This window comes from Pteropus medius, unplaced genomic scaffold (genome assembly GCF_902729225.1).
Source record: "Pteropus medius unplaced genomic scaffold, Ma_sr-lr_union100, whole genome shotgun sequence".
Lineage (NCBI taxonomy): Eukaryota > Metazoa > Chordata > Mammalia > Chiroptera > Pteropodidae > Pteropus > Pteropus medius.
This window is the reverse complement of record NW_024344561.1, coordinates 966,121-993,914: the sequence shown is the minus strand read 5'-3', so window position 1 is coordinate 993,914 and position 27,794 is coordinate 966,121. Positions and strand designations below refer to the sequence as shown.

Below are 27,794 nucleotides of genomic sequence, written 5' to 3'. Positions count from 1 at the left end.
TGCCGTCCGGCCGGCGCCGGGACTGGGGCTGCACCCTCGGGGCAGTGGCGGGGTTAGGGGGTTTGGGGGGGGTGAGTGGCGACCAGCTCCCTGCTGACTGAGGACAAGGTTATTCGTACTTAGGTAGCTGTTTGCAGGAAGTTGTGTCTAGAGCCACCCATTGAAAATCGACCACCATGGGTTCAAATTCCGACCCTGCATCCCCTCGATGTGTGGCCTCGGGCTATAGTCAGCCTCACGGAGCCTCAGTTTCTCAGCTGTAAAACGGATCTTGTAATAGCGATCACCTCGCTGTGGTTGTGCCCTGGCTCAGCGCTGTGCCTGCCCCCAGGAGGGGGTCAGGTGGTGTGAGATGTGGTTGGCCACAGTGGCGGCAGCGACCTGGGGGCCGTGCTCAGCCCTGGGGGCCGTGCTCAGCCCTAGGGGTCCTGTCTCCGGCCCTGGGGGTCCCATCCCCCAGTCCGTTTAACACTGATTCTATGTTTACACTGCTCTGAGCACTTTACAGCTACTGTTGGACAGTAGGGACTGTTATTGTGTCCATTCCATAGAGGATTAAACTGAGACTCCAGCTGCAAGGGGATTAGAACTCCTGAACAGGCTGAGGACCCTCTCCCTGCTCCCTTGCTTATTCTGTTTCTCCTCCCGGGGCCTTGGGAAAGTCCAGACCTGCTTCTACTCAGGGGAATTCCTGGCTTGGCTTGCCAAGGCATCAGAGGCTGAGAAGTGAGATTCCCCAACTGCCCTCCGGCAAGGCCAGCCTGGAGGGAGGGGAGGAGGGGGACAGTTTCAAAGGGTGGGGAGCAAGAGAGTAGAAGATGGACATTTGTGGTTACCAGCTCCACAAAGTGTTCTAAAGGGGACTCCAATTCAGATTCTACTACTTTCTGTCAGAGTAACCTCCCCTCTTCAGGCCTCAGCTGTTCCCCCTGTGAAATGAGAATGATCCCAGAATCACTCTTGGAGAGCTGTTTCACACATACCCCACTCCAGAAAGAGTGGGCCCGAAGCGGAGGGCAGGAATCTTTGGAGGTAGGGTAGAAGGGAGGGGCTCAGACAGACAGATTTTTTTTAGCTTTGGAGGCACCAGGGTCTGAGGGAGCTTAGAATCCACTTCCTTCTTATCTGGGAGTTACTTGTTAGCAGGGGACCGGGTGACTATATTCACCCACCTTACAGATGGGAAAATTGAGGCCCAGAGAGGGGAGACCACTTGTCCAAGAGAGTGAGGAACCAGCCTGATTAGAAACCCCCCAACCGCAGAGGGCTGGCCCTCTCCACGTGACCTCTTGGGAGGGAAGACACTGACGCCGCCACGTCCCTCCTCTGCTGAAATCCTCCCATGGCTCCCTGTTGCCCTCAGAATGAAAAACACATTCTTGGCATGGCTTACACTGCCTGTATGACCTTCGTGACCTCATTTCTCCCAACTCTTTCCCCCTTGCTTACTTGGCTCCAGACATCCTGCCCCAGGACGCTTGCACTTGGTCCTCATTGCCTGGAACTCAGTTCCCTTTTCTCTGGATGGCCAGCCCCTTCTCATCATTCAGATCTCTGCTCACACATTACTCTGTCGCCAAAGCACTGTCTGTTCTATCATCCTGTTTTGTTTTTGTCAAAGCTCTTATTAACATCAGTTATTAATTAACTTGTTTGTTCATGAATTTTTCTGTCTCCTACACTGAAGGCAGAGAGTTCAAGTCTGTCTTGTTCAAGGTTGAGTACCCAGAAATGTTGATGAATTCTATTTCCCTCTTCACACTTTTGTTCCAGGGCCTGGAGGTGCCCAAATATCAGTGGAACCCCCAAAAGCCATCATACCACGAGGAGGCTCCGTGCAGGTGACCTGCATTGCCACTTGTGACGAAGATACTTTCTTTGGTCTGGAGACTCAGTTGATGAAGAGGGAAGTGGCCCATGGGAACAACCGGAAGACCTATGAACTTAGTAATGTACAAGAAGACAGTGCTCCAATATGCTTCTCAAACTGTCACAATAAGCAGACGACAGCTACAACATCCCTCACCGTGTTCTGTGAGTGAGTGGGCTGAGGGCTGGACTAGGTAGGCGGGGCAGGGGAGTGGGCAGGAGAGCCCCCCCGCAGGCTGGGACTGCCTTTGTTGCTTAGTGATGGGGTAAAGGAGGGTCTCACTGAAAGGCAGGTGAGCACACCTTCCGAGAGCCTCCTTGTCATTTGAGACCCTTCCTTGAATTTCCTTGGGTGCAGTTAGAGATTCAACAGGGATTCAGCACATTTGAGAATGCTGGCTCTCTAGGCCTCAATCTTTAACCATGCGACAAAGCCCTAGATCTGGCTTTTTAAAAAAGATGCAAATTAAAACTAGCCCTGAGATGGCATTTTTCACATATTGATGATAATCAAAAAAATTGATAACAGCTGTGCTGGCAAGACCTGAGGGCAGCAGGCAGTCCTAGGACATTGCTTGCAGTGTGGAAGCATAAAGAAGCACAACCCCGGGAAGGGAGGGGGGCGTCAGTTCTTCAAATGACACATACACGTGTCTTTTTGACACAGAAACCCCACTCCTGGGAATTGGGCTTACATGTGTCCCTACTCACGAGGGAACTGGGGCAGGAGGGACAGGGTTATTCATTGTGGCTTTATTTGGAATGGCAAAAGTTTGCAAGCCACTCAGATGTCCAGAGCTGGGAGATAAACTGTGGTTCCACTATACAATGGAAGAGAATGCAACTATGTACAAGAGTGAGGACGCTCCTTGTGTCCCCAAAGAGAGTGAGCTCCAAGGTGTATAGTCAAGTTCAAAAAAAGTAAGATATACCCAGAATGAGCAGCATGCCATCCTGGGTGTTAGGGAGGGTCAGAGCCTGACAAGGGAGGCTGTGCTGACTGAAAGAAATGACCGTATTATCTGGCTGTGGAGAGAGAGGCTGGGGACTCTAGGAGAGTCAGGGGCAAGGAGCGAGTTTTCTCCCGCTTCTTTTCTCACTTTGGGCATTTTAAACTGTGAGAATGAGTTACTATGACTGTAAGCAATAAATAAAATTTAAATTAGAACAAAACAAACCGAAAAGGAAGAAAGGAAAAAGAAAGAAAGAAAGAGAAAGAAAGAAAGAAAGAAAGAAAGAAAGAAAGAAAGAAAGAAAGAAAGAAGAAAGAAAGAAAGAAAGAGAAAGAAAGAAAGAAAGAAAGAAGGAAGAAAAGAGAGAGAGAAAGGAAGAAGGCAGGAAGGAAGGAGGGAGGGAGGGAGGGAGGAAGGGAGGAGGGAAGGAAGAGAATTGGCCAACTGGCTTTGAGATTAGACAGCCTTGGATTCCAGTCCCAGCATGCCCTTTACTAACCAGGTGACTGTGGGGGACATGACTTCTCGATTGACTTTCACATGAGACTTCCTGGGATGGTATCATGACGCAGTGAGGCATGGAAGACGTTCCATCTTCACGGTGCCCGGGCAAGGAAGACTTTAGGCAAATGTCAGCTTTGCTTTTGAGTTGGAGCATGTTTGGGCAGATGCTGGCCAGGTGAGGGAAGTCCCCAAACATTTCCAGTGGCCTCTGAAAACCCCAGGGAAACTTCCCAGAAGACCCTTCCACAGCTTGACTTGATAGTTGAAAGCCCAGCACTCTAGGTATGAGTCCTGGCATTGCCACTTTCTCTCTCTGTGACTCTGGGCACCGGACTTTGCCTTAGTTTCCACCTCTGTGAAATGGAGCAGAGAGCTGGCACAGTAGCAGTGGGCATCACCTAGGAGAGACTCTAGCTTGGTCCTGCCCCACACCCAGTATAAAGGTGAGGGGCATCCCTGGGTGGCTAAGCTTTCTTTAGAAAGGTTAGACTGGTGATTCATACAGGAGGTGATCCCTAACTGGGCCTTGAGGAATGCATAGGAGTTGGTAGACAGGCATTCTGAGCAGAGGGAACAGTCTGGGCAAAAGTTCGGAGTGGGGAAACATGCTGAATTGGGTTTGGGAGGGGCCGACGCTTAGGAGGAGCTGAACATCAACAGATTGGTGAGGCTGGAGTTGAGGTTGGCAGGTCCTCCGCTGCCAGGCTGAGGAATTGGGAACTTCTCCTCAGGGTGAGAGGGAGCCATGTTTGGGTGCGTGAGCAGGCCAGGGATCTAGGTAGCAGAAGGCTAGACTTACGGGAATCCAGAGAGCACTTGGCTGAGGGCCTTGTCCAGGCCACACTTATTGTGGGCAGTGGCTGCATAGAGGAAGGGAGGGGCAGACAAATATTTGAAGAGCAGAGTGACCAGGACTTGGTGAGGGACCAAAGGTGGGGAGTCAAGGAGAGGTACAGGCGAGACAGATCTCCTCCACCAGTCTGGCCTTCGGGACAAGGAGCTGGGCTCGGAGATTTGGGGGCTGAGGTTTGAGGGGGCCTCTGGCTCTGCAGGTTGGGGTTTGCAGCAGGTGATGAGAGGTCAGAGATGGACGTCTGAGGGTTTTCTCGGTCTTTTATTTGAACAGTAAAGTGTACAAGTCAATGAATTTTAGTGCGTTTATAGATGTGCAACCATCAGCACAACCTAATTTTAGAACATTTTCATCTCCCTAAAAAGGAAACTTCGTACCCATTTACACTCACTCTCCTAACCTCTTAAATGGATTAAGAATAATCTTACCTCCAATAACCCCACTTTACAGCTCAGGAAACTGAGGTTCCATTTCTGCAGCCCCAAGGGCTGGGACTGTTCCAGAGGCAAAGTCACTCACCCACAGCCCATAGCAAAGAAGCAAAAAAGCTAGGATCCAACCCTAGGCCCCTGACACTTTAACAGCATTGTCGAGTGACATTTCAGAGCCTCTTGAGAAAGGAACAGTGACTAAGAGTCCTCAAGACTTCTCCCTGGGGAGCCTGGGGGTTTCAGTGCTAAGTCACAGTTCACTGAGACTCTGCTCTAAATTTTCACTGGCAATCCAGTCTTGGGCTTCTGTTACCTCATGCAGAGTAGAGACCCTGACCTGCAGAAACCAAGCCCACGGGTTGTGTTTTCAGGGGCTACTCAAAGTTGCGCTTTGAGTCTGTGGGTTGCTCTTACAGCTTTACCATTTCACAGGATCACACAGTGCACTTGGGAACTTGAATCAGTGTGGGTGGCTCAACTTTATTCTTTCTATAAATACAGACTGACTACTGTATGCCAACAACATGACAGGGGACAAAGCAGACCAAGATCCCTGCCCTCCTGGGCTGACATTCCATGGGAGAATTTAAGGAGAAATGAGTTCCCTGAGTAGGTGATCTTGTCTGTCGAGGGTGAGGGGTGCTACAGAGAAAAATAAGGCCAAGAAAGAAGGGGGAGCAGAAGTCTTTTAAAAACAATCTCCAATGGATTGGGCAGCTGAAATTCCCTTATTTCACAGGACAGCTGGTGACGGGCTCTGAGGTTCTTTCCCACTTTTCACTCCTAGACTCTGCAGTGAATAAGGAATTGTTTGGCCCCCTTCACATCCACTCGGGGACTTCTCACCTGTTTCTTCTGAAGCTCTTAACATTCCTGTCTGGCTTAGGTGTTTGGGGGAGTGTGTTTTAGGGAAAGACTGGTGAGGTTTTCTGGGGCAGATGAGGCCCATGCTCCAGTGTCCCCTGCTGGCGGATGTCCTGTCCGGCTCACAGAACATTCCCTCTCTCCCCCGCCCAGGGTTCCCAGAGCGTGTGGAGCTGGAATCCCTACCCCACTGGCAGCCAGTGGGCAAAAACCTCACCCTGCGCTGCCAGGTGGAGGGAGGAGCGCCCCGGCCCCATCTCTCCGTGGTCCTGCTCCGTGGGGAGGAGGAGCTGAGTCGGCAGACGAAAGTCAACCTCACTGAGGTCACGGCCACAGTGCTGGCAGGCAGAGACGACCATGGAGCCAATTTCTCTTGTCGCACGGAACTGGACCTTCGGTCTGAAGGGCTGGGATTGTTCCAGAACGTTTCAGCCCCCAGGCAGCTCCGAACCTTCGGTGAGGCATGGGAGATCATGCAGGAGGACAGGCTGAGGGGGAGTTCTGGCTTGGGGTGAGGGGTTCTTGGGAAGGAGGGGCCCTTGGCCATGAGGATACTGAGAAGGTGTCGACCTACATTGCAAAGATTTCTGAAAAGAACATCTTCTTGGCCACTGGAGTGTGTGTTAGGGGATAGGGTGCTTGGGCCACGGGATCTTCTGAGAAAGCTGCGACCTAGAGTAAGGGGTGCGAGTGACCCAGGCCACAGCCTCCTGGGAAGAGGAGTTCTAAGCGATGAAATGAAAATGCTCCAGGAAAGGCTTCACTACCCTCTCTGTTCACATCCGCCTTCTCTCACCAGTCCTGCCAGTGACCGACCCGCACCTTGCCGCCCCCTTGATCATGGAAGTGGGCACGCGGTGGCTGGTGAACTGCACCCTGGTTGGGCTGTTCCCAGCCTCAGAGGCCCAGGTCATGCTGGTGCTGGGGGAGCAGAAGCTGGAACCCACAGTCAAGTACAACGATGACTTCCTCTGGGCTAGCGCCTGGGTCGAGGCGAAATCAGAAGAGGAGGGCACCCACCAGCTGACGTGTGCCGTCATCCTGGGAAACCAGAGCCGGAGGTCGCAGCAGACTGTGACCATCTACAGTAAGTAGAGACCAGGGTGGGGCTTCTGAGGGGGTGTGGCCAGCACTAGGGGCTGGGCTCACTGTGTACTCCATCCCCAGGCTTCCCTGCTCCCAGCCTGACCCTGAGCCAGCCCGAGGTCTCGGAGATGACTGCGGTGAGCGTGGAGTGCAAGGCCCATGCTGGAGCCATGGTGACGATGCTGAGTGGGGCTCCAGCCGGGCCTCCAGCCTCAAGCGTCCAATTTCAACTGAACGTTACAGCCGAGGATAATGGGCACAGCTTCTTGTGTTCTGCTGCCCTGGAGGTGGCTGGGGAGGTGCTGTACAAGAACAAGACCCTGAAACTCCATGTTCTGTGTGAGTGGGACCGCTGGACAATGACTTCTAATCTCCAAGGCCCAATCCCTAAGACGTCACGAGCTCCTGACCTCTGGGGCCCACCCCTGTGCCCACCTGGGTGGCCTCCTCACTGGGTACCTGCCTAAGTCCTCTGGTCCTAGGTGGTGAGAAAGGTGTCATGGTCCCTGACTCAGTCCTTCATCTTGCTGTGTTTCTCCAGATGGCCCCCGACTAAATGAGAAGGATTGCCCAGGAAATTGGACGTGGCAGGAAGGCTCCCAGCAGACCCTGAGGTGCCAGGCCTGGGGGAACCCAACCCCTAAGCTGGACTGTCGCCAGAATGGGACTGGGTTTTTGCTGCCCATCGGGGACCTGAGGCCTGTCAAGAGGGAGATTTCAGGCTCCTATGTGTGTCGGGCTAAGAGCAGTCGCGGTGAGGTCATCCGTGAAGTGGTCGTGAACGTGATCTGTGAGTGTGCTGGTGTTCTGGGCTGGGCAGGGCAGGGGCAGTGAGCCCAGCTCAACCCTCATCATTCCCTATTGTTCTCACAGACCACGATAATAACGTGATCATCATCGTGCTGGTGACAGCTTTAGTCATCGTGAGCGTTGTACTCACAGGTGCTTACCTCTATAACCGCCAGCGGAAGATCCGGGAATACAAGCTACAGAAGGCCCAGGAGGCGGCCGCCATGAAGCTGAACACACCACCCTGAGCCTGTCCTAGGACAAGGCCTCCACTGGTGACGTCGGTGCTGCATTGAGCAGTGGTGGACATATACCATTCAGCTGCATCTGCCTTCCCAGGATGCCAGAGGACAGACTAGACCTCAGTCAGGATACACACAACATTCAGGGTCATGGTACCTGCACACTTAGTACCTCCAGGCCTCACGCTTGACCTGTAGCCACAGGTTGAGCCAAGACTTGGGGGCAAGGATCGGGGTATGACTGAAAGGGATGTCAAAGGCTGACCCGGCCAGAGGGGTATGATGGAGACGCACACCTCCAACACGGGGGACACCCATCTGGGAAACATCAAAACTCACCCCTTACTGCGTGTGCTGAAGCCCTACAGTTCTGAGAGAGGGGACCACGCCAAACACAGGCAGTACTGAAATACAAATCCCTACACTTCCTTTGATAGATGCCAGCTCTGGCAGTGCTGTCCACTGACTGTTGCCAACTCTTGGTGATATATTTATTCAGTTGTTCTTTTACCAGGTATTTATTAGTGCCTTTGATGTGGGGTAGAATGGTAAATAAGACGAACAGAGGTTTCTGCCCTTAGGGAGCTCTGTCTAATGTCATTCAGGGTTGCCAGGTACAGTTGTGTTGGCTGTGCATTGCACAAGAGCGCCTGGCGAAAGGATCCAGCGGGGTGGAATTTCCCACTCCATCGGCCAAACTGCTTTCCTCCAGAAGGGGACTACCGGTGCAACACGGTCTAGCTGGTGACATGCCCAGGGACGACTCACGGAGCCCTGACCACCCAGCACTGGTGTTGACATCTGTTAGCCACCTCTCCACCCATATGCATCTTTGTTAGTGCTCACAATGACACTTGGTGGCATGCCTAAACATGAGTGCCCAATCCTTGGCAGCTAAAGTATGGAGTCCCATGAAACTATGTCCAACCCCTCTTTGCCCCTGCTTTGTCCTGTTTCCATCTCATTGGGACCATGCAAGAAAAGAACTCTGGCAGCTCCAAATTCCTGCAGTGATGAGGGCCCAACAGGCAGTGGGGAGGAGAGGCCTTGGAGGACCCCCTCCCAGGTCCGGAAGCCTCTCCCTTGTGCTAATAAAGCTTTTTCATCTGGCTCAGCCTTGTGTGAATTGAGGGGAAGTGTCACATCCAGATGGAGCTCTTTCTAGCCCTACCACAGCCCTGTCCTCCCACTTCCTCTCCCAAGAAAAGGCTGCAATTCAAGACCCAACCCTGAGGCCTTAATCCAAATCTGAGTTTATCAAGAACTTTTGAGACGCTAGTGAAAATTAAAGATCCTTCTCTGGGGAAAAATACTAGGACATTGGTTTATAATGGTGTCTGGAATCCCATTCTTGAGTCAAGAGAGGGGGGTATATATTGCAGGGCTCCTGGGCCCTCCGGGAGCCTCTATCTCTCCGGGTGGGGCTGAGAAGGCGGGGCTTCGAGCCTCTTTATCTCCAGAGCCAGCCTTGGCTTCCTGGCGCGGGGTCCTTCAGTTCGGCTTTTTGCCATGGGGTTGCTGCTCCACCTCTCTCTGGTGGTTTTGCTGGCTGCCGCCTATCCGGGAGGAAGGAGCGCGCTGAGGCGCCGGGCTGCGCCCGCACAAGGCTCCGGAGATAGCTCTCCAGCGCCCTCGGAGACCAAAGCGTCGTTCTGGGTGCGCATAAGCCCCAACTTCATGGCTGAGCCACCTGGGAGTTCAGTGTGGCTCAACTGCAGCAGCAGCTGCCCCCTGCCAGAGGGTTTCAGCCTCCGTACCGGACTGCAGCGAGGCCAGAACATCAGTGGGCCCAGCTGGGTCTCCTTCCAGCTGCTGGATGTGAGGGCCTGGAGCTCCAATGTGCACTGCTTCGTCACCTGCGCAGGAGTAACACGGGGTGCCACCGCCAGGATCAACACCTACAGTGAGGGAAAGGGACTCAGGCCCAGTTTGGGGTGAGAGGAGGGGGACATGGGTGGGGCAGTTGACAGTCGCGCTAGGTGGCGCCCGCGGACCTTGCTCAGCGGCCCCCTCTTGCTTTAGAACGGCCACACAGCGTGATCCTGGAGCCTCCAGTCTTAGAGGGCTCTAATTATACTCTGCGCTGCCACGTGACGCACGTGTTCCCCGTGGCCTTCCTGGTGGTGAGTCTGCGGAGCGGCGGCCGGGTCATCTACTCCGAGAGCCTGGAGCGCTTCAAGGGCCCGAATCTGGCCAATGTGACGCTGACTTATGAGTTCCCGGCCAGGCCCCGCGACTTCTGGCAACCTGTGAGGTGCCACGCGCGCCTCAGTCTTGACGGCCTGGTGGTCAACAGCAGATCGGCACCCGTGATGATAGACTTTGGTGAGTCACTCTTGTAATCCTGGGGACTTGAGGAGGGGTGGAGAAGAGTTATGACCCCGGGAGGGTGCACAGGCCAAGCTTGAGAGGCCATGCGGGTCGTCACACCTCCAAGTGCTCCGTTCCTAATTCTCACCTCCTGCCTCTAGCTTGGAGTTCTGTGTCCAAAGCCTTGGCTTCTACCTCCATCGCAGCCCTTGTGGTGATCTTTCTCGTTGTGGGGGCCACCTACCTGCGAAAGTACCTACTGATGCAGTCCCAAGCGTAGAGGTTTTCCATGCCGGCTGTGTGTGAGCTAAAAGGAATCTGGAACAATTTAAGGAACCTTGCCTGGATCAATAAAGCCTTCCTCAGCCTACCTCTGTCCCGCTGCCTAAAGGTCCACCACCAGTGCACAGCCTCAGAGAAGCGGGTTTTTTTTGGCCTTCTTGCAGTCACTTTCTCCAAATTCCTTGTCTCCCCGAGGGCACCTGAGGTTACTCAGAGCCTCAATCGCTCCGCATTGCTAGCGGTGTAGTAAACACCTGCCTTGCGGACATTATCGGTGCGGTGCCGCTGGGCAAAGCCTGAGCGCCTGAGGGCCTTGGGCTGTGGGCGGGTACCTTCAAGGTATTACTTTTCCTGATTGGCTCCTCTGTTAACACGCAGCAGCTCTGATTGGATATTACGTTTCCTTTCCCATCCCCCTTCTTTCCACTTTGATCCTGCACTTAACTGTAGTACAAGGATAGGGCGAGACCTGAGCCCAGAGTTCACTTGTCAGCGATGGGAATAAGGGCACAAATGGGCAAGGTCACAGGGATATACCGAGGGCGTGCATACGCAGAAAAGGTACCCATGTTGTGACTGCGGAGAAGGAGCAATCGGATGGTACATGTTGGGTGGCTCAGACGCGCGTCCTGGCAATGTCCTGATGGTCACCGGGCCTGGCGGGTACACAAGAGTGTCAAAGCTTGAGGCCCGGATGCTGGGTCAAAAGTGTCACAGCTGGTCTTTTGGTCTCGCATGGTCACAGAATCCGGACCCGTACTGAATGCCTGGCAGGGCCCGCGTGGTCCAGGACCCCGCTCACCGCGCGGGGGGGCGCTCTTCCGCGGCTCTTGCTCGCACACGCCGAGTAGACACGTGCCTGCTGCACACTGGGTAAATACAGACTGGGAGCTCAGCCGACCCTAATTTAGACGCCTGCGAACGCTGAGCTCACGCACACGTGTTCCCGACTCGCTGGCATTTTGGTTCCCGCCCCCTCTGTCGCGTGCGGGGGCGGAGCCAGAGAGGGACTGGGGGCGTGGCTGTAACCCTCAGCTCCCCGGGGTCAAAAGGGAAAGAATCAATGAGGGAGGCATCCCGCGCCAGTCACTGGATCTACCCCATCTTGCGCTTCCCAACTCTCTCCTAGCCCCAAATCAATCTCCGCCCCAAGAGGCTCTGGTGGGAAGGGCTAAATATGAGGGCGGAGCTCGGAGTTCCATTATCACAGCATCTAAGCTAGGGGTGGGGTGGAGGTTTGAGAAGGGCAATCCAGCAACCCCCCGACCTCCGCGTCGCCGCCGGGGATGACGCGGGAACGCGCAGCCACCCTCAGAAGGCTCCGGACAATTGAACAGGCCTCCACGTAGACCCTGGGGGTCGCTGGCTCCTGCCGCACGCCTTCACCCAGGCCGGGAGCCTGGCGCACGCTCTCCCTCCCGCCTCCCCATCGCCTCTGCCACCGCCCCCTCCTTGGAAACCAAGTTACCAACGTTAAACCAATCCCAGAGCGCAACTCTGCCTCCTCCACACCCCACCCGCCGCGCCGCGCCGCGCGGTCCTCGAGCCCAGCTCAGCACTCGCGCTCCCCTTGCTTCCTGAGCTTTCCCCGCGGCGGCGATGCCAGGGCCCTCGCCAGGGCTGCGCCGGGCGCTGCTCGGCCTCTGGGCTTCCCTGGGCCTGGGGGTCTTCCACCTCTCAGGTAAGAGCCGGCACCGGCTCGGGGTGGACAGGGGGTGGGGTGGAGACGGAGTTCGCGGACCTGAGAAGGAGCCACTTGCCCTCTGAGCTCCGCCCTCGCCTGGCTCCCACGCTTCCGCCCCCACCTTGAGCCCTGGGTTTTCTTCTCTATTTCTCTTGCCCCAACACACACTGAAGACCTAGCTTCCCGACTCCTTGCTTGCCCAGGTCTCTACCCTACCCCCTTCGAGATGCTAGGTGCTCTTCCGCACCCAACCTCGCTCCCCGGAGATACCCATGTCCCTGTGTCCCCTCCCGGGGTACCTCCTCACGCTCTGCTATGCACCACGGTCCACGGACTGGTATCTTCCCCATTCGCGCGAAGACCCGATCACTCCAACTGCCGTGATTCAGGCGCTGTTCCGGCTCCACCCGGAGCCCTGGCAACCAAGTCCCTCGATGTTCCCTCCGTCCCTTCCATGAGCCCAGCCCCGCGTCCTCTTTCTGTTCTTCACCCGGGTTTGGAGTCCTCCCTTATCCTTGATTCAGCCTCATCTCTCTTTTGCCCTCGCCTCAACCTCAGTCTTCCCCTCTCTTAGTGAGAACTCTAAAAACCACCAGTTCGCTTCCCTTTCCACACCTGGGGTCCCCTCCTCCCAGCGTTGTTGTGTGCATGGAAAACCCCATCTTTCTTCTCATTTTCCCCATTCCGCCATGCTTTTCCATCATCCATAGCCACCTTGGAGACCAGGGCTCTCCGCTGCCATGTCTCAGACACCCTCGAGGTTTGCACCCTGGGAGCGCGCCTCCAAATATTAGGCCTGGGCAGGACGCGACACTACTGAGTTCTTTCCTCACTGCGGCCTCTGCTCATTCCCCGGGAGTTCCTGACTTGTATAGGGGTGGCTTCCCAGGCTGAGCCCGCGTTTCTCCGGGCAGCGGTCGCGCAGGAGCCCTTCTGGGCGGACCTACAGCCCCGCGTGGCCCTCGTGGAACGTGGGGGATCGCTGTGGCTGAATTGCAGCACCAACTGCCCACGGCCTGAGCGCGGTGGCCTGGAGACCTCGCTGCGCCGGAATGGGACCCAGAGAGGTTTGCGCTGGCTGGCGCGGCAGCTGATAGACATTCGCGAGCCGGAGACCCAGCCGGTCTGCTTCTTCCGCTGCGCGCGGCGCACACTGCAGGCGCGTGGGCTCATTCGCACTTTTCGTGAGTTCTCAGCAGCCACACTCTTACTCCACTATTTTACCTCCCTTCCAGGCCCCGCCCCCTGGGTTACCGGGTCATCCCCTTCAGGCCCCACCCCCTGGGTCCCCATGCCGTCCAGTCTTGGCTCCCTGGGTTCCACGCTATGTGTCGCTGACCCCTGGCATTTCCGAGAGCTGTGTTTTTCCCCTTGCAGAGCGGCCAGATCGTGTGGAGCTAGTTCCGCTGCCTGCCTGGCAGCCTGTAGGAGAGAACTTCACCCTGAGCTGTAGGGTCCCCGGCGCTGGGCCTCGTGGGAGTCTCACATTGACCCTCCTGCGCGGCTCCCAGGAGCTGATCCGCCACAGCTTCGCCGGGGAGCCACCCCGAGCACGGGGCGCGGTGCTCACGGCCACTGTACTGGCGCGGAGGGAGGACCATGGGGCTAATTTCTCATGCCGCGCGGAGCTGGACCTGCGGCCCCAGGGCCTGGGTCTGTTTGAAAATAGCTCGGCCTCCAGAGAGCTCCGAACTTTCGGTAAGTGGGAGTGGGGAAGAGAAAGGGACCCAGGGGGGTCGGGCTGATGCTTAAGAAGTTTCGAGGTAGAGAAATCTAAATTCTAATTCTTACTCTACCGCTCACCAGCTGAAAGCTATTTTCCTCTCTGTGCCTTGAGGATGGTAGGATGATAGTGCATGTAAAGCGCTTAGTGCATATTGAGTGTTCAATACATAAGTTCAGGCTCTCTTCTTGGACTCTCAGCACTGTCTCCGGACCCACCGCGCCTCGCTGCCCCCCGGCTCTTGGAAGTGGGCTCGGAAAGACTCGTGAGCTGCACCTTGGACGGGCTTTTTCCAGCCTCGGAGGCCGGTGTCTACCTGGCGCTGGGGGACCAGAGGCTGAGTCCTGATATCACCCTCGAGGGGGACGAGCTCATGGCCACTGCCACAGCCACACCTAGCTCAGAGCAGGAGGGCTCCAGGCAGCTGGTCTGCATTGTGACCCTGGGGGCCGAGAGCCGCGAGACCCGGGAGAACGTGACTGTCTACAGTAAGGCAGAGTGAAGCGAGACCTCTGCGGCTCGGGGGTGGAGCCAGAGGGACTCGAAGGCGGGGCAACGCGTGGGCGGGGCTAATTATGGGGCGGGCGTGGCTTCGACGTCCTGAAGGGGCGGGGCAGATGGAGGATTGAAGCTGAATGGCGGGAGAGGCGGAGTCTGAGCCGCAGGAAGGGAATGTGGCCTGACGTGCTCAAGGGATGGGGTGAGAAGGGGCGGAGCCTGAGCTGCCCGCGAGGCAGGGCACCGTACCCGCATTTCGACCGCAGCGCTGGGAGAATTCCGGCAGACCTGGGGCAGTCTTGGCTGCGGGAGAGGCGTGGTCAGTCGACTCCCGGCAAATGCCCCGTCCCCAGGCTTCCCCGCGCCCCTCCTGACCTTAAGTGAGCCCAGCGCCCCCGAGGGGAAGATGGTGACAGTAACCTGCACTGCCGGGGCCGGAGCCCTGGTCACACTGGATGGAGTTCCAGCTGCGGTCCCGGGGCAGCCCTCTCAGCTCCAGCTAAATGCCACCGAGCACGACGACAGACGCAGCTTCTTCTGCGACGCCACCCTTGAGGTGGACGGAGAGACCCTGAATAAGAACGAGAGCGCCGTACTGCGTGTCCTATGTGAGTTTTTACCTCTTGCCTTCCTCCTCGTGCTCTCCAAGGATCTGCTTGGTCCCAAGTGGAGTCTTTCCCACAGTCCACGTGTAGCCTCTCTGTTTCCCACACCCCTGCCCGCAGATGCCCCCCGGCTGGAAGATTCGGATTGTCCCAGGAGCTGGACATGGCCCGAGGGTCCAGAGCAGATACTGCGTTGTGAGGCCCGCGGAAACCCAGAGCCCTCCGTGCACTGCGCCCGGCCTGACGGCGGGGCCGTGTTGGCGCTGGGCCTGCTGGGTCCGATCACTCGCGCACTGGCCGGCACTTACCGCTGCACTGCGACCAACATCCAGGGCGAGGCAGTCAAGGATGTGACACTGACAGTGGAGTGTGAGTGAGGGTGCGCAGGGTGCATCACTGTCTGATTCTAAAGGTCTGGGGGTGGAAAGCCTACAGGGAAGGGTAGCAGCAGGGTCTGAGAAGTGCCTTTGGGCGGGATTTCAGGAAAGGGAATAGGCTGGTGAGCCAGATTGGACGAAGGTTGGAGGGGAAAAGGTAGGGGTGTGGAGTTTGGTACTTGGAGAGAGTCTTGGAAAGGTGTGTGCTCCAAGGCATCTAACAAATTTTAGGTCAAAGACTGGGGGAATGGTCCTGTGGGCGCTTTGTAGGAATCAGAAAAATGTGCCTCTTGGGGCTCATGAGGCCCTAAAACAGTGCACAGTTTGGTGCATGAAACCTCTTTGGTTCAGGGTCTCTGTGCAGGGCATAGCTGGCCCAACTTCGTGGCTACCTTGGGGCAAGAAAGAGAGTCTAGGGACATTAGTCTGATCCCCAAACCCTGAACCTAATAACATTCTCTCTTCCAGATGCACCAGCACTGGACAGCGTGGGCTGCCCAGAACGCATTACATGGCTGGAAGGAACCGAGGCCTCACTGAGCTGCGTGGCACATGGGGTCCCACCACCCAACGTGAGCTGCGTGCGCTCTGGGGAGGCAAAGGTCATTGAGGGCCTGCTCCGCGTGGCCCGGGAGCACGCAGGCACCTACCGCTGTGAAGCCACCAATGCTCGAGGCTCTGTGGCCAAAAATGTGGCCATCACAGTGGAATGTGAGTGGGGCAGCAAGGGGCAAGATGGATTATGTCAGGATAACCCTGACCTGACTTCCAGTCCCTGCATGACCCTCTGCTCCACAGATGGCCCCAGTTTTGAGGAGCTAAGCTGCCCCAGCAATTGGACATGGGTGGAAGGATCTGGACGGTTATTTTCTTGTGAGGTTGATGGGAAGCCACAGCCAAGAGTGGAGTGTGTCGGCTCTAGAAATACCAGTGAAGGGGTACTGCTGCCACTGGCACCCCCAGACCCTAGTCCCAGAGCCCCCAGTATTCCCAGTGAACCGACACCTGGTATCTACACCTGCAACGCCACCAACCGGCACGGTTCCATGGTCAAGACAGTGGCCGTGAGCGTGGAGTGTGAGCGGGGCCCAGGCAGGGATGGGGGCGGGAGGGATGTAGAGGGTGCCCTGGATCAGCCCTCCCCTGATGCCCGCCCATGACTGCTTTACAGCGCCTCCGCAAATGGATGAGTCCACCTGCCCAAGTCACCAGACGTGGCTGGAAGGGGCTGAGGCTGCTGCGCTGGCCTGCACCGCCCGAGGTCACCCCTCCCCACAAGTGCGCTGTTCCAGGGAGGGCACACCCCAGCCTCAGCGGTTGCGTGTGTCCCGACAGGATGCAGGCGACTACCGCTGCTTGGCCACCAATGCGCATGGCACAGATTCCCGGACTGTCACTGTGGGTGTGGAATGTGAGTGGGGACAGTACCAGATAGAGGGCACTTGGTGCTCAGATCAGGGACATGCAGCGGTGGGATTGCCTGGGGAGTCCCATTTCTGGGAACAAGGAATCCCGGCCTAAACCTGAGGTAATAAAAACTCTATAGAACAGGAACCCGGACCCCCTTAAGTCTGGGTCATAAGGGCAATAGCACGGGTCCCTACTTCCTCCTATTGGGTGAAGTAGGGGTGCAGGATGTTAGTCCAGACAACAGCCCGAATTTAAGGGGTGGGGGCTCTGAAGGGAGACAGGATCCTCACCTGTGCATCTGAGCAAAGGTGGTCTCAGATTATGGTGGATGGAAGCAGGGCGCTTGGTCAACATCCAGGCCACCGCTGAGTCCCCTTCCAACCTCCTGTATCCCGCAGACCAGCCGGTGGTAGCCGAACTGGCCGCCTCCCCTTCCGGTGGCGTGCGGCCAGGAGGGAACTTCACGTTGACCTGCCGCGCAGAGGCCTGGCCTCCGGCCCAGATCAGCTGGCGCGCACCCCCTGGGGCACTCAACATCGGCCTGTCTAGCAACAACAGCACGCTGAGCGTTGCAGGCGCCCTGGGTAGCCACGGCGGCGAGTACGAGTGCGCAGCCACCAACGCGCATGGGCGCCACTCGCGGCGTATCATCGTGCGTGTGGCTGGTAAGTGGCCGCTGGGGGGAAAGGGTGAGGGGTTTGCAGGGGCCCGGGGTCTGCGCCTTGGGACACCTGACCTCATCCCTGCCTCCCTCTCAGTCCTCACAGAAGAGACTGAAGGAGTCCAGGGTAGAAGTCGGGGACATCCTGACGAGTGTGTGGTGGTGGTGGGGGGGTGCTTTGATGGCGAGATGGAAGTGGGAGGTGGAGGGAGAGGTTGCTGCATGAACTTCAAGGAGAGGGACCCTCTAGGGCTGTGACTGCTGTGGGGAGAAACTTATTAAGTGTGTGTTGAGGGGAGCTTCTGCCCAGTAGAGACTTGGTCCTATACATCCTCCACTGTGTCACTGTAGAGATGGGGCTTGGTGAGGGAGCAAGGGCAGAGGATGGGAGTGGGAGGCTCTAACTAGATCCCTTCCCCCTACTTCATGTCACTCTAGGGTTCGGTTCTTTCTAGGATAGAGGAATGACTCGGTTTCCCCTCATTCTTTTGGAGATGAGGAGAGTTGACTTGTGGGTATCTCTGTGGCCAGGGGCTTATATCCCCATGCGCTGGGGTGGCATTTAAAATTGGTTCTGGGTCCCACCAGCGCTGGGTGTGGCTTGGGCTTGGCATCTCGCTGGGGTGGGGGAAACCCCGAGCTCGTCCACCCTCTTTGAGGGGCTCCACCCCGCAGGTCCGTGGCTGTGGGTCGCCGTGGGCGGTGCGGCGGGGGGTGCGGCGCTGCTAGCCGCAGGGGCCGGCCTGGCCTTCTACGTACAGTCCACCGCCTGCAAGAAGGGCGAGTATAACGTGCAGGAGGCCGAGAGCTCCGGCGAGGCCGTGTGTCTCAACGGCACGGGCGGCGGCGGCTCAGGCGGGGGCGCGGGCGCCGAAGGTGGAACAGAATCTGTGGGAACCATGGAGGCACCAGCGGGGGGCGAGGTCTTCGCCATACAGCTGACGTCAGCATGAGCCCGCTCCCCTCTCCCCGCGGGCCGGGGGACGCCCCCCAGACGCACACGGGGGCTTACTGTTTATTCACTTATTTATGTATTCAGTTCCAGGGCGTCACCCCCATTTTCTACCCTCCCCCAATAAAGTTTTTATAAAGGACTCCGGTTCCGTTTGTGTTGGTCTCTGCAATGTGGAAGCAACCCAGGGTTTGAATCTCACGAAGGTTATTTATTCAAAAGGCTGTTTTTGTTTTCATGAGTCTACTATGTATAGGCATAGTCTGCAGGGAGCTTCTCCCCATTCCACATTTCCTCTCACTGGACCCTTGGGCACGCGTGGGAACTGCTTTTCTTTCTCCCTCTCTTCCACCCAGTGCTGCTGTCTAATCTGGCTAACTTGGGGGTGGGAGCTAGGTGCTTCCCCAGGCTTGGTTCCAGGCAGAGCTGAGGCCACCTTCCCAGGACAGGTGGAGTTCCCCTCCTAGTCTGCGCTTCAGACTCCAGCCCTGAAGCCTCCACCAAATGATAAATAAAGGCAGTGGCTGCAGCTGTTGGTGTCAGCACCCAGGATGTCTCTGCCTCATTCTTAATGCTTCCTCCATCTTGTGCCCATCCACTGTGCCTCTGTTTACCTCCAAACTGCCTTTGGAATTGGCCTATCATGATTCAGAACAGAGACACAGGCTATCACCCGAAACCCTCACTGCACACCACTATCCCCCTCACTCCTCACAGCATAAGGAGAGAACAGCTGCCTCCCCCCACCGCATCTGCTCCCTCAAAAGCAGGAACAGAGCTGTAGAGAAGGAAGCAGGTATGAACAGCTCCAGCTCTATCAGCTGCCCATGCCAACATTTCACGAGCAAAGGCGAGAGCAGGAAACAGCAATTAAGGTCAAGCCAGTGCTGGGTGCCAAGTACAGAAAGCAACGTGTTGCAAGTGTGGTACAGCCCCTGCAGTCTCACCCCCATCAATCATCTCTCCACTCCCATCTGCTTCCTCTGGGTTCCTTGAACCCCACAAAGTCCTGCCTGCCACAGGGCCTTTGCTCTTGCCATTCTATCTACCTGAAGTGTCCTCACCCCAAAAAGTCCCATAGCTAGTTCTTTATCCTCAGGTCTCTATGCAAATGTAAACTCCTCAGAGAGGCCTTCGTGAGAACCATGGCTAAGGTCGTCTCCCAACTCCTCACCTCCTTCTATATTTTGTCTGTAGCACCAGTGACTACTTGACATTCTATTAGCCATATAAGTGAAATTTTTTTACTATCACTCTAGAACACTGACTGCACTAGAACAGGGATCTTTTTTTCTATTTACTACATAGCATCCTCACTGGTGCCTGGCACACAGTAGTTGCTAAATAAATGTTGAATAAATGGATAAAAGCCACCATGAGTTTGCAGACACAGTCTGAGACCTTCATATGTTCAGTGTGTGTCCCCAAAGAGGTTCTCCATGCTGGGCACTGGGATAGCCTGTCATGGTCAGGGACACAGACATAGTGACCTTGGCACTCTGAAGTCATGGTCCAGTGGAGGAGAGGAATGTGACTGAAATGACCCTGGAGCAGTAGAGAACTAAAAATTCTGGTGGGTCTAAGAGGGAGACCAGCAAGAAGCCGAACTAGAGCCTGCCATGAATGGGAGCGGGGTGTCTGTTTTAGACGGGGTGGTCAAGGGGAGCTTCTTTGAAAGCCAAGCTTCCCCATCCCCAAGTGGTGAGAAGGCAGCAGCTATGGGAGACATGGGGGAAGGGTGTTCTGAGCCCAGGAAGGTTGGGACCAAACGAGTCAGGGGCCTAAGGGCTGAGGAATCTGGGCCCAGGCCTTCTGTACAGGCCCATCCAGGAGAGCTAAAGGAGGTCTTGCAGGGACTCGCCTTCCTGGGGCATATGGCCAGGCAGGTCTCACTCAATCCGAAGGCAGGGATCACCCTTGACCTGCTGCATCCCACCCACCCTTGACTTCCAGCCTTCCCTCCCTGTGAGCACTGGCACCCAGTGTCTTGGTGATAAGCTCTGCCCAAGGCCTGTGGCTTCAGGCTGGGGACACCTTTTGGTGGGATTAGAGAGATCTTGACAGAAGGGAAGGGGGACTGCTGCCTGGAAGGATGCAGGAAGGTGACATTCTGCAGGCAGGGGTGGAACTGACAGTTGAAGGGCCCGCTTGTGTCTGTATCACCGTGCCAGTGTGTGTCATCTGGTGTTTCATGTGTGTCTTCTATTGGTGGACACGTGTCTGTCAACCCATGTATCTTTCAGCCTCGTGTGTGGTCTGTGTTTTCTCATGTGAATGTCAGCACATGTGTATCTTGTGTGTTGATGTGTATGTCTACCTTGTGTGTCTGTCTTTCTATATGTGTTGTCTGTCTCTGAGTGTGGCGGATGTTTCCCTGTGTGGAACGTTGTGGTACATATGACTAATTCTCTGTGGGGGGCTGGTGCTTGTGTATCTGACTGTGTGTGTCTCTCAGAACCCCAATGAGAAAACACCTGCCCACATTCCTGGGCTGGTGGAGAAGCAGGCGATGGCACAAGAGATGAGATCCCCAAGTCACAGCGATCCTGCTGAGTAGTTTTGCTCTTTATTGTCCCTGCTAGTAACAGTATGAGTGTCACTGCTGAGAGCATTTCCTGAGGGGGGGCTCCACCAAGCCTGATTGGAGCAGGGGCCAAGAAGGGGGCCAGTGACGCCCTGAGACAGGAGCTCTGGGGCCTGAGGCCTGGGTCTTCCGTCTATGGTCCCTAAAAGGGGCAGGGGGAGAGACGAGGCTGGCTGGAGCCCTCAAGACCCAAGCTCCTTCCCCATTCCTCCTAGGAGGGCTTCCACTCATTCTTCCTCTGGGAAAACTGAGACAAGATAGGCTTGGCTGGGTGAGGAAGGGCTTACCCCTCCTGAGTTGGGCCTTGGTGGGGGCCCAGGGACACCCCGCATCTGCCACATAATCTCTTGGGCTGGACATTTTTCCTGGGAACCAGCCAGCAGCTGGAACACCGGGTGCCATATTTCTTGTACCTGGGGTGGGAGTACAAGAAACCAATATTCAGGATGCACCAGGGGCACAGAAACCGCCACAAGGAAACCACTTTTCCCAAAGGTGGCTGTTTTCCCTTCCCAATACCCCATGCTGGCTAAGCACAGGCTGATCTAGGAACCCCACCCCAACTCCTTTCTCCATTCTGCAGACCTGATACCACAGGCATTGCAGAGAGGGGTACCGTCTTCAGCATCTCTCCAGAGTGGGGTCCTCTGGGTCCTACAGGAAGCACAGCGCCGGGGTCCTGAAGGGACAGAGGCCAAAGGGCAGAGGTCAGAGGCCAAGAGTCTGAGCTCAGGAGACCTGTGTGCAGTGGAGTGGGCATTTAAGGGGATCTCTGTGAAGGCCCCACCTGGCTCTGGGCCAGCCCTGGGTGTTGCCAGATCTAAGACAGAGGGAAAAGCAGGAAGGGAGACAGATGGCAAAGCTCCGCAGAGGAGGAAGCCGGGGGTGGGGTGACTCAGCCAAGTGGAGGGGGCACTGTGACTCCTCCTGGATGGGTCTAAATGGGGAAGCAGGATGGGGAGAAAGACACGGGAGGTCAGGAGGTTACGCCCCCCCCAATGTTTATAGCTCTCATGTCTCCAAGACTCACCCAGGGCCTCGCTGCCTCCCAGGTTGGCCTCAGGGCCCCCACCAGGGCCTGTAGTGGGACCCTGAGAGCGGCTGCTGCAGGCCAGACTGGAAAGCAGACAAGGTGGTTAGCTTTGGAGGAACCTGTATCATGTCCCAGACAGCCCCTCAAAATGAAGATTTCCTATCAAAGTATCAGGCAACCCTCAGGAGGTATCTGATGTCCAAAAGGCCTGGCTTTGTCCCTCATTAGCAGTAATAATAATGATTATCATCTGAAGAGATAGTTTGCCTGAGGCCAGTCCGCCAGGTTGAAATCCTATTTCTCTCCAGTCCTTGCTGTGTGTCCCTGGACAACTGATCTCTCTCTCTGTGCCTCAGTTCCTGCATCTATAAAATGGGCTTTACAAGGCTTCAATAGCCCACATACATCAAGTGCTACCTATTATCTTTTACTGTTGTTCCTGACAAATGGTAGCTATTATCATTACTGGGGAAAATAATGGTTAGCATCAGCTGTCAGAATGGTCAAGAGGAGACCCAGGCTCAGACCTGGACATGACTGGCTATGGCAGCAGGGCAGAAACTGGCACCAGTCCTGCTCAAACACTAGGCCATTTGTAATGCAGGGCTCAAATAGGAGTCTGTGAGCCCTGAGGGCATCCCATCCCAGGCCTCTGTCCCCACAATTATCAACTGCATAAAGGGCACCATCACCAGGGCCAGCCCCTACCTGTACTCCCTACCTGTAGCTGGGTATGATCTGTAGGCTGGAATCCGGCTTTATCTGAAACTTCAATGTCACCCCCTCGAACTGGGGGTCCACTTTCTCGGCGCCCTGGTGAGGATTCAACTGCTTCCGGGATCTCCTCTGTGGTGGGGCGGAAGGGGCTGGGGGAGACCCTGGGGGTCCCAGGCTGCAGTGTTGCTGGTTGATTGGGGTCAGCATAGCCCTGGCATCCCCAGCCAGAAGTTGGGGTCCCACCGTCCCCAGGGCCTTCAGCTCCCAGCAGGGTTCTAGGGCCTGAGTGTTCCCAGCGGGGGGCTGGGTCAGCTCCTCTGCTGTGTCTTGGAGGAAGTGCAGGGCAGTGACTGAGTCCTGGTGCGCAGGCCAGAAAGACCTGGAAACAAGGGACAGTGTGGTCATCCCCTTTCCTGAGCAGCACCTACATAGGCCTCAGGGACACGCGGCAAAGGCAATTGCATAACCTCTGACCACATGACCCCACGTATCCTTGGGGACCAGAACCTCTTCTATGTAAGTACCAGTAACTAACATTGTGACCCCTGAATAACCCCAGGAACCAAAGGTCATGACCCCTTGACCACTGGGCCAGGTTGGGGGAAGGGGCCGCTCCTTAACGCACCTGCCACTGGCTCTGAAGCATCTTGGAGTCCTTGGCGCCTGCTGGGTGGGGGGTCCGGGGCGGGGCTCGGGGTCCAGACAGGACGGCGCCAGCAGTTCTCGCAGCATCATGGAGAGGTCCGGCGCAGGCTCGGCCTCCATCACACCCCAGCCCAGCCCCCCTCCCTGAATCTCGCCCAGCCCCGCCCCTGCCGGCCCACGGATGAGCGCCACCTGGGTGGGGAGGGACCTGCAAGGTGCTGGTGATTCAAGCAGAGGGGGCAATAAGCCTCACTTGGGAGGGGCAGGGCGGGTCGATGTCGGGCACCTACTTCCTAGCCCCAACTCTCAGGCCAGCCCTAGCCCCTCGCTACCTTCCCACTCTGCTTGTTTGGCCTCCACACCACTGGCGGCCCGAGGACAGCCCCGGCCCCTCCAAATCCCTCCGCGGCTGCGGGGGCGGGGCCTTGCACGCTGACTCACGTGGGCCTTCAGATTCCCAGGCCCTCTCCTCCAGACCTCTGCCTCAGTTTCCCTGATGGCCTCATCACTGCTGTGGGAGGGGAGACCTGGGGGCCTAGAAAATGCAGCTGTAGACCCATGGGGCTGCCCCCTCCCCAGAACACTCAAGATGCTGGAGTTCTGTCAGACGGTTTTATTGCCACTCTAATTAGATTCCACCCTTATCCACACCCCAATTCTCAGGGGCTTGGCGAGGTCGCCCTAGCAGAGGCCCTGTTCCCACCAGAGCCTAGATACGGGATCTCTCTGAAGCATTTGGCCTTCTGGGTGCTTCGACAACTCTCTTGGTCTCCTCCGTGCTCTGGGCTGGGCTGGCAACTTAGCTATTCTTCCAGTCTTGGCCCTGGGGCCGTGGGTGTCTGGGACGGTCCAGCTACCCATGTCAGTGGGGCTTGGGGACATGGCCGTCCACGTAGAAGTTCCTCGTGATCTTGGGCAGGGTGAATTCAGCCCCTTCCAACTCAGGAGTCAGTATAATCTGGCAGCCCAGCCGGGAGTTCTCCTGGAGGAGGGGGGCCATGTCCAGCATGTCGTCCTCCCTGGGCAAGAGGGGCAGCAGTTAGCAGTGGGCATGTGGGTGCAGCTGACCAGAGCCCAGAAAGCAGGAGGGGAGCACCTCTCAGGCCAGGGAGAGGCAGGCTGAAGGAGTCCAGGGGGAGTGGTCAGGGGGGTAGGGTCCCTGCCAGCAGCTGGAGAGGGGATAAAAGCTAGGTCTGCCCTCCACTGCTCCCCAGTGGATACCAGCAATGCAGAGGCTCAACAGCCAACCTGGCAGCTCCAAGCTGGGAGGGGCAGCCCTGCTCACCGCTCGTCGGGAGGAGGCAGATGGTCCAGGTGGTCCTCGCTTACGTACACGTGGCAGGTGGAGCATGCCAGGGAGGCTTCACAGGCCCCTGGGGATAGCAAGTGAAGGGAGCATAGGTAAGGGGCATGGTTAGGCTGGTGCCATCCGTGAAAGACATAATGCACAAGCCCTTTGTTTCACCACGTGCCTCTCATCTCCTGGGCCTGCACACCGTGTGCACCCTCCACCCTGTCATTTACTCAGCTAGCTGTTCCCGAGCTGCAGGCAGGTTTTGCAAAAGGATATGACTCTTCAGCAGGCTGAGGACCAGTCTGGGTACATGGAACCATTAACGAACATGGACTTGAAGTCAGTGTAACTGAGAGGGGAAAGGCCAAGCAGGTTCCCTGTAGCCTGAGTCCTAGCTGTGACTCTTGTCATTGTGCTGGGCAAATGTGTTCCCCCTCCCTTCTGCTGCTGAAGGAGGGACTGGTTCACTCTGCACCTAGTGCAGCAGGGGAAGGAGTCAAGGAATAAAGGTTGAAAGATGAAGAAGCTGGGGTTTTGATTGCCCCTGGAAACACTCCCAGCCTTCTGACTGATGACAGACCATTTGGGGATAATGTCCCTCCTGTACTAAAACCTTCCAAAGGGTTTTCAAAGCCAGAATAAAATCCAATCTTCTCCACTCAGTCCTGGTGATCCTCCTATTCATTCACTCACTCCATATCAGCCACATCAGCCCCCTTGCTCAACTCCAACATCACAGGACTTTTACACTTGCTATACCCTTGGCCTAGAGTGTTCTTTTCTCCACTATTTCCATGGCCAGGTCTTGTCTTTGGTGACTCAATTGTCTTCCAAGTCTCCCATCTCCTGTTTCTTGTCCTACCCCCTGCCTTGTTAACTTATTAATTTCTGTACAGCATTTATCACAGATATCATCTTAGCCTCTGGGTTTACCTGTCCCCCATCCACCTGCCCTGAGCCTGGCATGTTGTAGATGCTCAAGAGACACCTGTTATAAGTGAATGATGGGGCAGAATTTGGTTTTTTCTTCCAGACATGTCGGACAATTAGGGTGGAGCTGCAAGGCACCCTCCTGACCCAGTAGAATCTCCCTGTCTCCTGGGGAGAAACTTGGTGTTGAAACTCCACGTAGTCCCTGGCATCTCTTCCTCGGCCCTGTCTTCTACCTCATTAGCAGCCTCATCCTTTGAGATAGAGATAATCTAATATAAATGTTCCCAATTAGTCACCGCACACTAACCACGTGCCAGGTATTAAGCACTATACATGATAGCTGTTTAATCTTCCATATCAACCCAGAAAGATGGAACTAAATTATTCCATTTTATAGATGAGAAAATAGGCCCAGAGATGCTAAGTACCTTGCTCAGGTCACACAGCAGTAAGAGGCAAAATTTGAACACAGGTCACTTGCCTCTAAAACTCATGGTCCAATCTCTGTCCTGAACTACCAGCCACTGGATTCCAGACCAAAATTTGAGGCAGGCCTGCCACGAACACCCCCAACATCTCCATCCCCTCTAATGATTAAATCAGACTCCCTGTTACATTCACACAATAAATAACCCTTTACATTTTTTTTTCAGACCACTGTTTTCATTTGCTGATGATATAATTGTAAATCTACTACCTATTAGGTTGAAATTGGTGTGAAATGACAGGGGCCTTATCTATTTTGTACATTGCTGCCTGGCACACAGTAGGTGTTCAATATTCATAGAAGAACAGCACAGATTAGTAATTAAAATAGTCTGGGTTGAATCTAATTTTGCCACTTCACTTTGGACCAGGTCTACATAACGTAGGGCTCAATTTCTTCACCTGTAAAATGAGACAAACTCCTCTACTGCATAAAATTGTCATGGAGAGCCAGTTAGTTAATATGTGTTAACATGTTTAAAGTAATGCCTGCTATCATTACCTTTCCTTCACCAAAAACTGATTTAATACCTGTTGCATCTAAATACCACGATGAGCAACAGATACATGTGAACATGGCAAACATAGTTTCTGATCTCATTCTGGGGAGGGATGACAAAGAAGGAAAACAGTGAGAAGAGCTATGAGGACAATAAAACACACTAATATGACAGAGACACTGGGGCATGGGGACTTTAACTTGGTTGAGGGGGATTAGATTGCCAGGAAGATGACATTTACATTGAGACTTGAGGATGAGAATAAACCAGATCTCTTGGGAAATCACTTCAGATGCAGGGAGTAGCAAATGTAAACCTCTGAGGCAGAAATGAATTTGGTGATTTGAGGAATAGCAAGACAGACAGTGTGGCTAGAATCGAGGAAGGAAGGAGAACAATACAACCTCCCATAGGGCAGGAGTTTTAGCAACCTCAGGTTAAATGCTCAATAAACAAATGCTGAGGGAATGAAAGTTAAGAGCTGGGCAGAGGATGAGGCAGTGGTGAGAAGTCTGGATTTTAGTCCATGATTGGTGAGAGGCCTTGGGAGAGTTAAGCTGTGGACAGACACATCTGATTTGTGGGTGGTTTTGTCCTTGTGTTTGTTTGTTTTGTTTGTTTTGTTTTAAACGAATGATAAGGGCCTCCCACCTTCCAGGTCCACCCCATGGCGCTGGGCCAGGTGGAGAACATTGTCCCCGACTCTGCCGCTCACAGGAATCCGTTGGCCTAACCGGTCTACGAACACCACGTTCACCCTGGGGACAAATGGAGGCGGAAGCCGAAATGGATAATGGCCCGCGCGTCAGGTGGAATCAAGGGTTAGGAAGTCGGGCTTGGGCTTAACGGACAAGGAAACAATGCGAAGGAGAGGGGGACCCAAGGATCGAGCATCAGAGCAAGGTGGGAACCATAGGAACCTCGTGGGATGAGGAATGGGGGACTTGGCCCCCCCTCCACTCACACGTCCCCGGGCTGATCCGGACCGTTGGCGTCTTCCTCTCCCGCCGGGTGCGAGCCTGGAAAACACGGTTGAGTGGGCGGACGCGCCGAGCCCAGCCGGCATTCGACGGGTTAACGCTGCTCCACCCCGTTCTCCCAAAGCGCGGCGGGTACCTGTCGCCCGGAATTTTCTGGCTGTCGCTGGCGCCGCGGCCTCCCCGGATCCCAAAAAGCTCCCGTGCCGGCTCCACCAAGTGCCCCGCGCCACCCGTAGTAAGAACCCGGCATTCACGCCGCCCCGGGCCACGGAGGCCGCCATGACAGGCATCACGTGACCCAGGGACTGGGCATGCGCCGTGGGGCACAAACGCAGAGAGAGACCATGATTGCCTCTATATAAGAGCTGACGGATGCTTGGGTCTTGACTCCAGACTTGGTCTGTGGGCGAGTGGAGCGTAGCAGGCTCGAGCACACCAAGACCTGCAAGGGCATCCCAGACCACCCATCCAGGCCCACTGTTTGTCCCAAGAAACAGCCAGCTGTACTTTCTTTAAAACCATTTACTTA

At 55.6% G+C, this 27,794-nt stretch overlaps 5 protein-coding genes across 6 annotated transcripts in view; 3 read left to right on the top strand and 2 right to left on the bottom strand.

Moving 5' to 3' along the window:
• ICAM1 (intercellular adhesion molecule 1) overlaps positions 1 to 8,701 on the top strand; it is a 9,002-nt gene extending 301 nt beyond the window's left edge. The window contains exons 2-7 of the mRNA XM_039873242.1: positions 1,774 to 2,034; positions 5,628 to 5,930; positions 6,274 to 6,561; positions 6,642 to 6,899; positions 7,102 to 7,350; positions 7,434 to 8,701. Coding sequence (XP_039729176.1) covers positions 1,774 to 2,034; positions 5,628 to 5,930; positions 6,274 to 6,561; positions 6,642 to 6,899; positions 7,102 to 7,350; positions 7,434 to 7,597 — 1,523 coding nt within the window. The 3' untranslated portion in view covers positions 7,598 to 8,701. The remainder of the gene's footprint in view (positions 1 to 1,773; positions 2,035 to 5,627; positions 5,931 to 6,273; positions 6,562 to 6,641; positions 6,900 to 7,101; positions 7,351 to 7,433) is intronic.
• A 349-nt stretch (positions 8,702 to 9,050) lies between these two features.
• On the top strand, positions 9,051 to 10,271 carry ICAM4 (intercellular adhesion molecule 4 (Landsteiner-Wiener blood group)). The gene is made up of 3 exons (XM_039873247.1): positions 9,051 to 9,494; positions 9,614 to 9,916; positions 10,063 to 10,271. The coding sequence occupies exons 1-3, from the start codon at positions 9,101 to 9,103 to the stop codon at positions 10,179 to 10,181; spliced, it is 816 nt and encodes a 271-aa protein (XP_039729181.1). The 5' UTR covers positions 9,051 to 9,100; the 3' UTR covers positions 10,182 to 10,271.
• Positions 10,272 to 11,394: 1,123 nt separating this feature from the next.
• On the top strand, positions 11,395 to 18,235 carry ICAM5 (intercellular adhesion molecule 5). Of its 2 annotated transcripts, XM_039873227.1 has the most exons (11): positions 11,395 to 11,864; positions 12,782 to 13,051; positions 13,245 to 13,565; positions 13,791 to 14,078; positions 14,442 to 14,696; positions 14,814 to 15,062; positions 15,539 to 15,781; positions 15,869 to 16,147; positions 16,242 to 16,481; positions 16,879 to 17,145; positions 17,817 to 18,235. In XM_039873227.1, exons 1-11 carry the CDS (start codon positions 11,783 to 11,785, stop codon positions 18,092 to 18,094), a joined length of 2,772 nt encoding a protein of 923 aa, XP_039729161.1. In that variant the 5' UTR covers positions 11,395 to 11,782; the 3' UTR covers positions 18,095 to 18,235. The 2 variants fall into 2 exon arrangements, with proteins under 2 accessions (XP_039729161.1, XP_039729162.1); XM_039873228.1 differs by lacking the exon at positions 15,869 to 16,147.
• A 2,402-nt stretch (positions 18,236 to 20,637) lies between these two features.
• Positions 20,638 to 23,531, bottom strand: ZGLP1 (zinc finger GATA like protein 1). The gene is made up of 6 exons (XM_039873245.1): positions 23,053 to 23,531; positions 22,432 to 22,806; positions 21,708 to 21,793; positions 21,263 to 21,356; positions 20,965 to 21,090; positions 20,638 to 20,819 (listed from the first exon to the last, which is right to left on the bottom strand). The coding sequence occupies exons 1-6, from the start codon at positions 23,190 to 23,192 to the stop codon at positions 20,690 to 20,692; spliced, it is 951 nt and encodes a 316-aa protein (XP_039729179.1). The 5' UTR covers positions 23,193 to 23,531; the 3' UTR covers positions 20,638 to 20,689.
• A 139-nt stretch (positions 23,532 to 23,670) lies between these two features.
• Positions 23,671 to 27,771, bottom strand: FDX2 (ferredoxin 2). Its single transcript, XM_039873248.1, has 5 exons — positions 27,402 to 27,771; positions 27,250 to 27,304; positions 26,937 to 27,043; positions 24,358 to 24,445; positions 23,671 to 24,091 (listed from the first exon to the last, which is right to left on the bottom strand). The coding sequence occupies exons 1-5, from the start codon at positions 27,553 to 27,555 to the stop codon at positions 23,935 to 23,937; spliced, it is 561 nt and encodes a 186-aa protein (XP_039729182.1). The 5' UTR covers positions 27,556 to 27,771; the 3' UTR covers positions 23,671 to 23,934.
• Positions 27,772 to 27,794: the final 23 nt, after the last annotated feature.

What these genes read in the sequence shown, in the direction of transcription:
- ZGLP1 (XM_039873245.1), bottom strand. Translation starts at nt 23,192, where the DNA reads ATGGAGGCCGAGCCTGCGCCGGACCTCTCCATGATGCTGCGAGAACTG. An exon ending in TGCTTCAGAGCCAGTGGCAG is followed by an intron (nt 22,807 to 23,052) that starts GTGCGTTAAGGA and finishes CCTTGTTTCCAG; the next exon opens with GTCTTTCTGGCCTGCGCACC. An exon ending in CAGATCATACCCAGCTACAG is followed by an intron (nt 21,794 to 22,431) that starts GTAGGGAGTACA and finishes TCTGCTTTCCAG; the next exon opens with TCTGGCCTGCAGCAGCCGCT.
- ICAM4 (XM_039873247.1), top strand. Translation starts at nt 9,101, where the DNA reads ATGGGGTTGCTGCTCCACCTCTCTCTGGTGGTTTTGCTGGCTGCCGCC. An exon ending in CGCCAGGATCAACACCTACA is followed by an intron (nt 9,495 to 9,613) that starts GTGAGGGAAAGG and finishes CTCTTGCTTTAG; the next exon opens with AACGGCCACACAGCGTGATC. An exon ending in ACCCGTGATGATAGACTTTG is followed by an intron (nt 9,917 to 10,062) that starts GTGAGTCACTCT and finishes TCCTGCCTCTAG; the next exon opens with CTTGGAGTTCTGTGTCCAAA.
- ICAM5 (XM_039873227.1), top strand. Translation starts at nt 11,783, where the DNA reads ATGCCAGGGCCCTCGCCAGGGCTGCGCCGGGCGCTGCTCGGCCTCTGG. An exon ending in TGTGGCCATCACAGTGGAAT is followed by an intron (nt 15,782 to 15,868) that starts GTGAGTGGGGCA and finishes TCTGCTCCACAG; the next exon opens with ATGGCCCCAGTTTTGAGGAG. An exon ending in TATCATCGTGCGTGTGGCTG is followed by an intron (nt 17,146 to 17,816) that starts GTAAGTGGCCGC and finishes TCCACCCCGCAG; the next exon opens with GTCCGTGGCTGTGGGTCGCC.
- FDX2 (XM_039873248.1), bottom strand. Translation starts at nt 27,555, where the DNA reads ATGCCTGTCATGGCGGCCTCCGTGGCCCGGGGCGGCGTGAATGCCGGG. An exon ending in CAGAAAATTCCGGGCGACAG is followed by an intron (nt 27,305 to 27,401) that starts GTACCCGCCGCG and finishes CGTGTTTTCCAG; the next exon opens with GCTCGCACCCGGCGGGAGAG. An exon ending in CCGGATCAGCCCGGGGACGT is followed by an intron (nt 27,044 to 27,249) that starts GTGAGTGGAGGG and finishes ATTTGTCCCCAG; the next exon opens with GGTGAACGTGGTGTTCGTAG.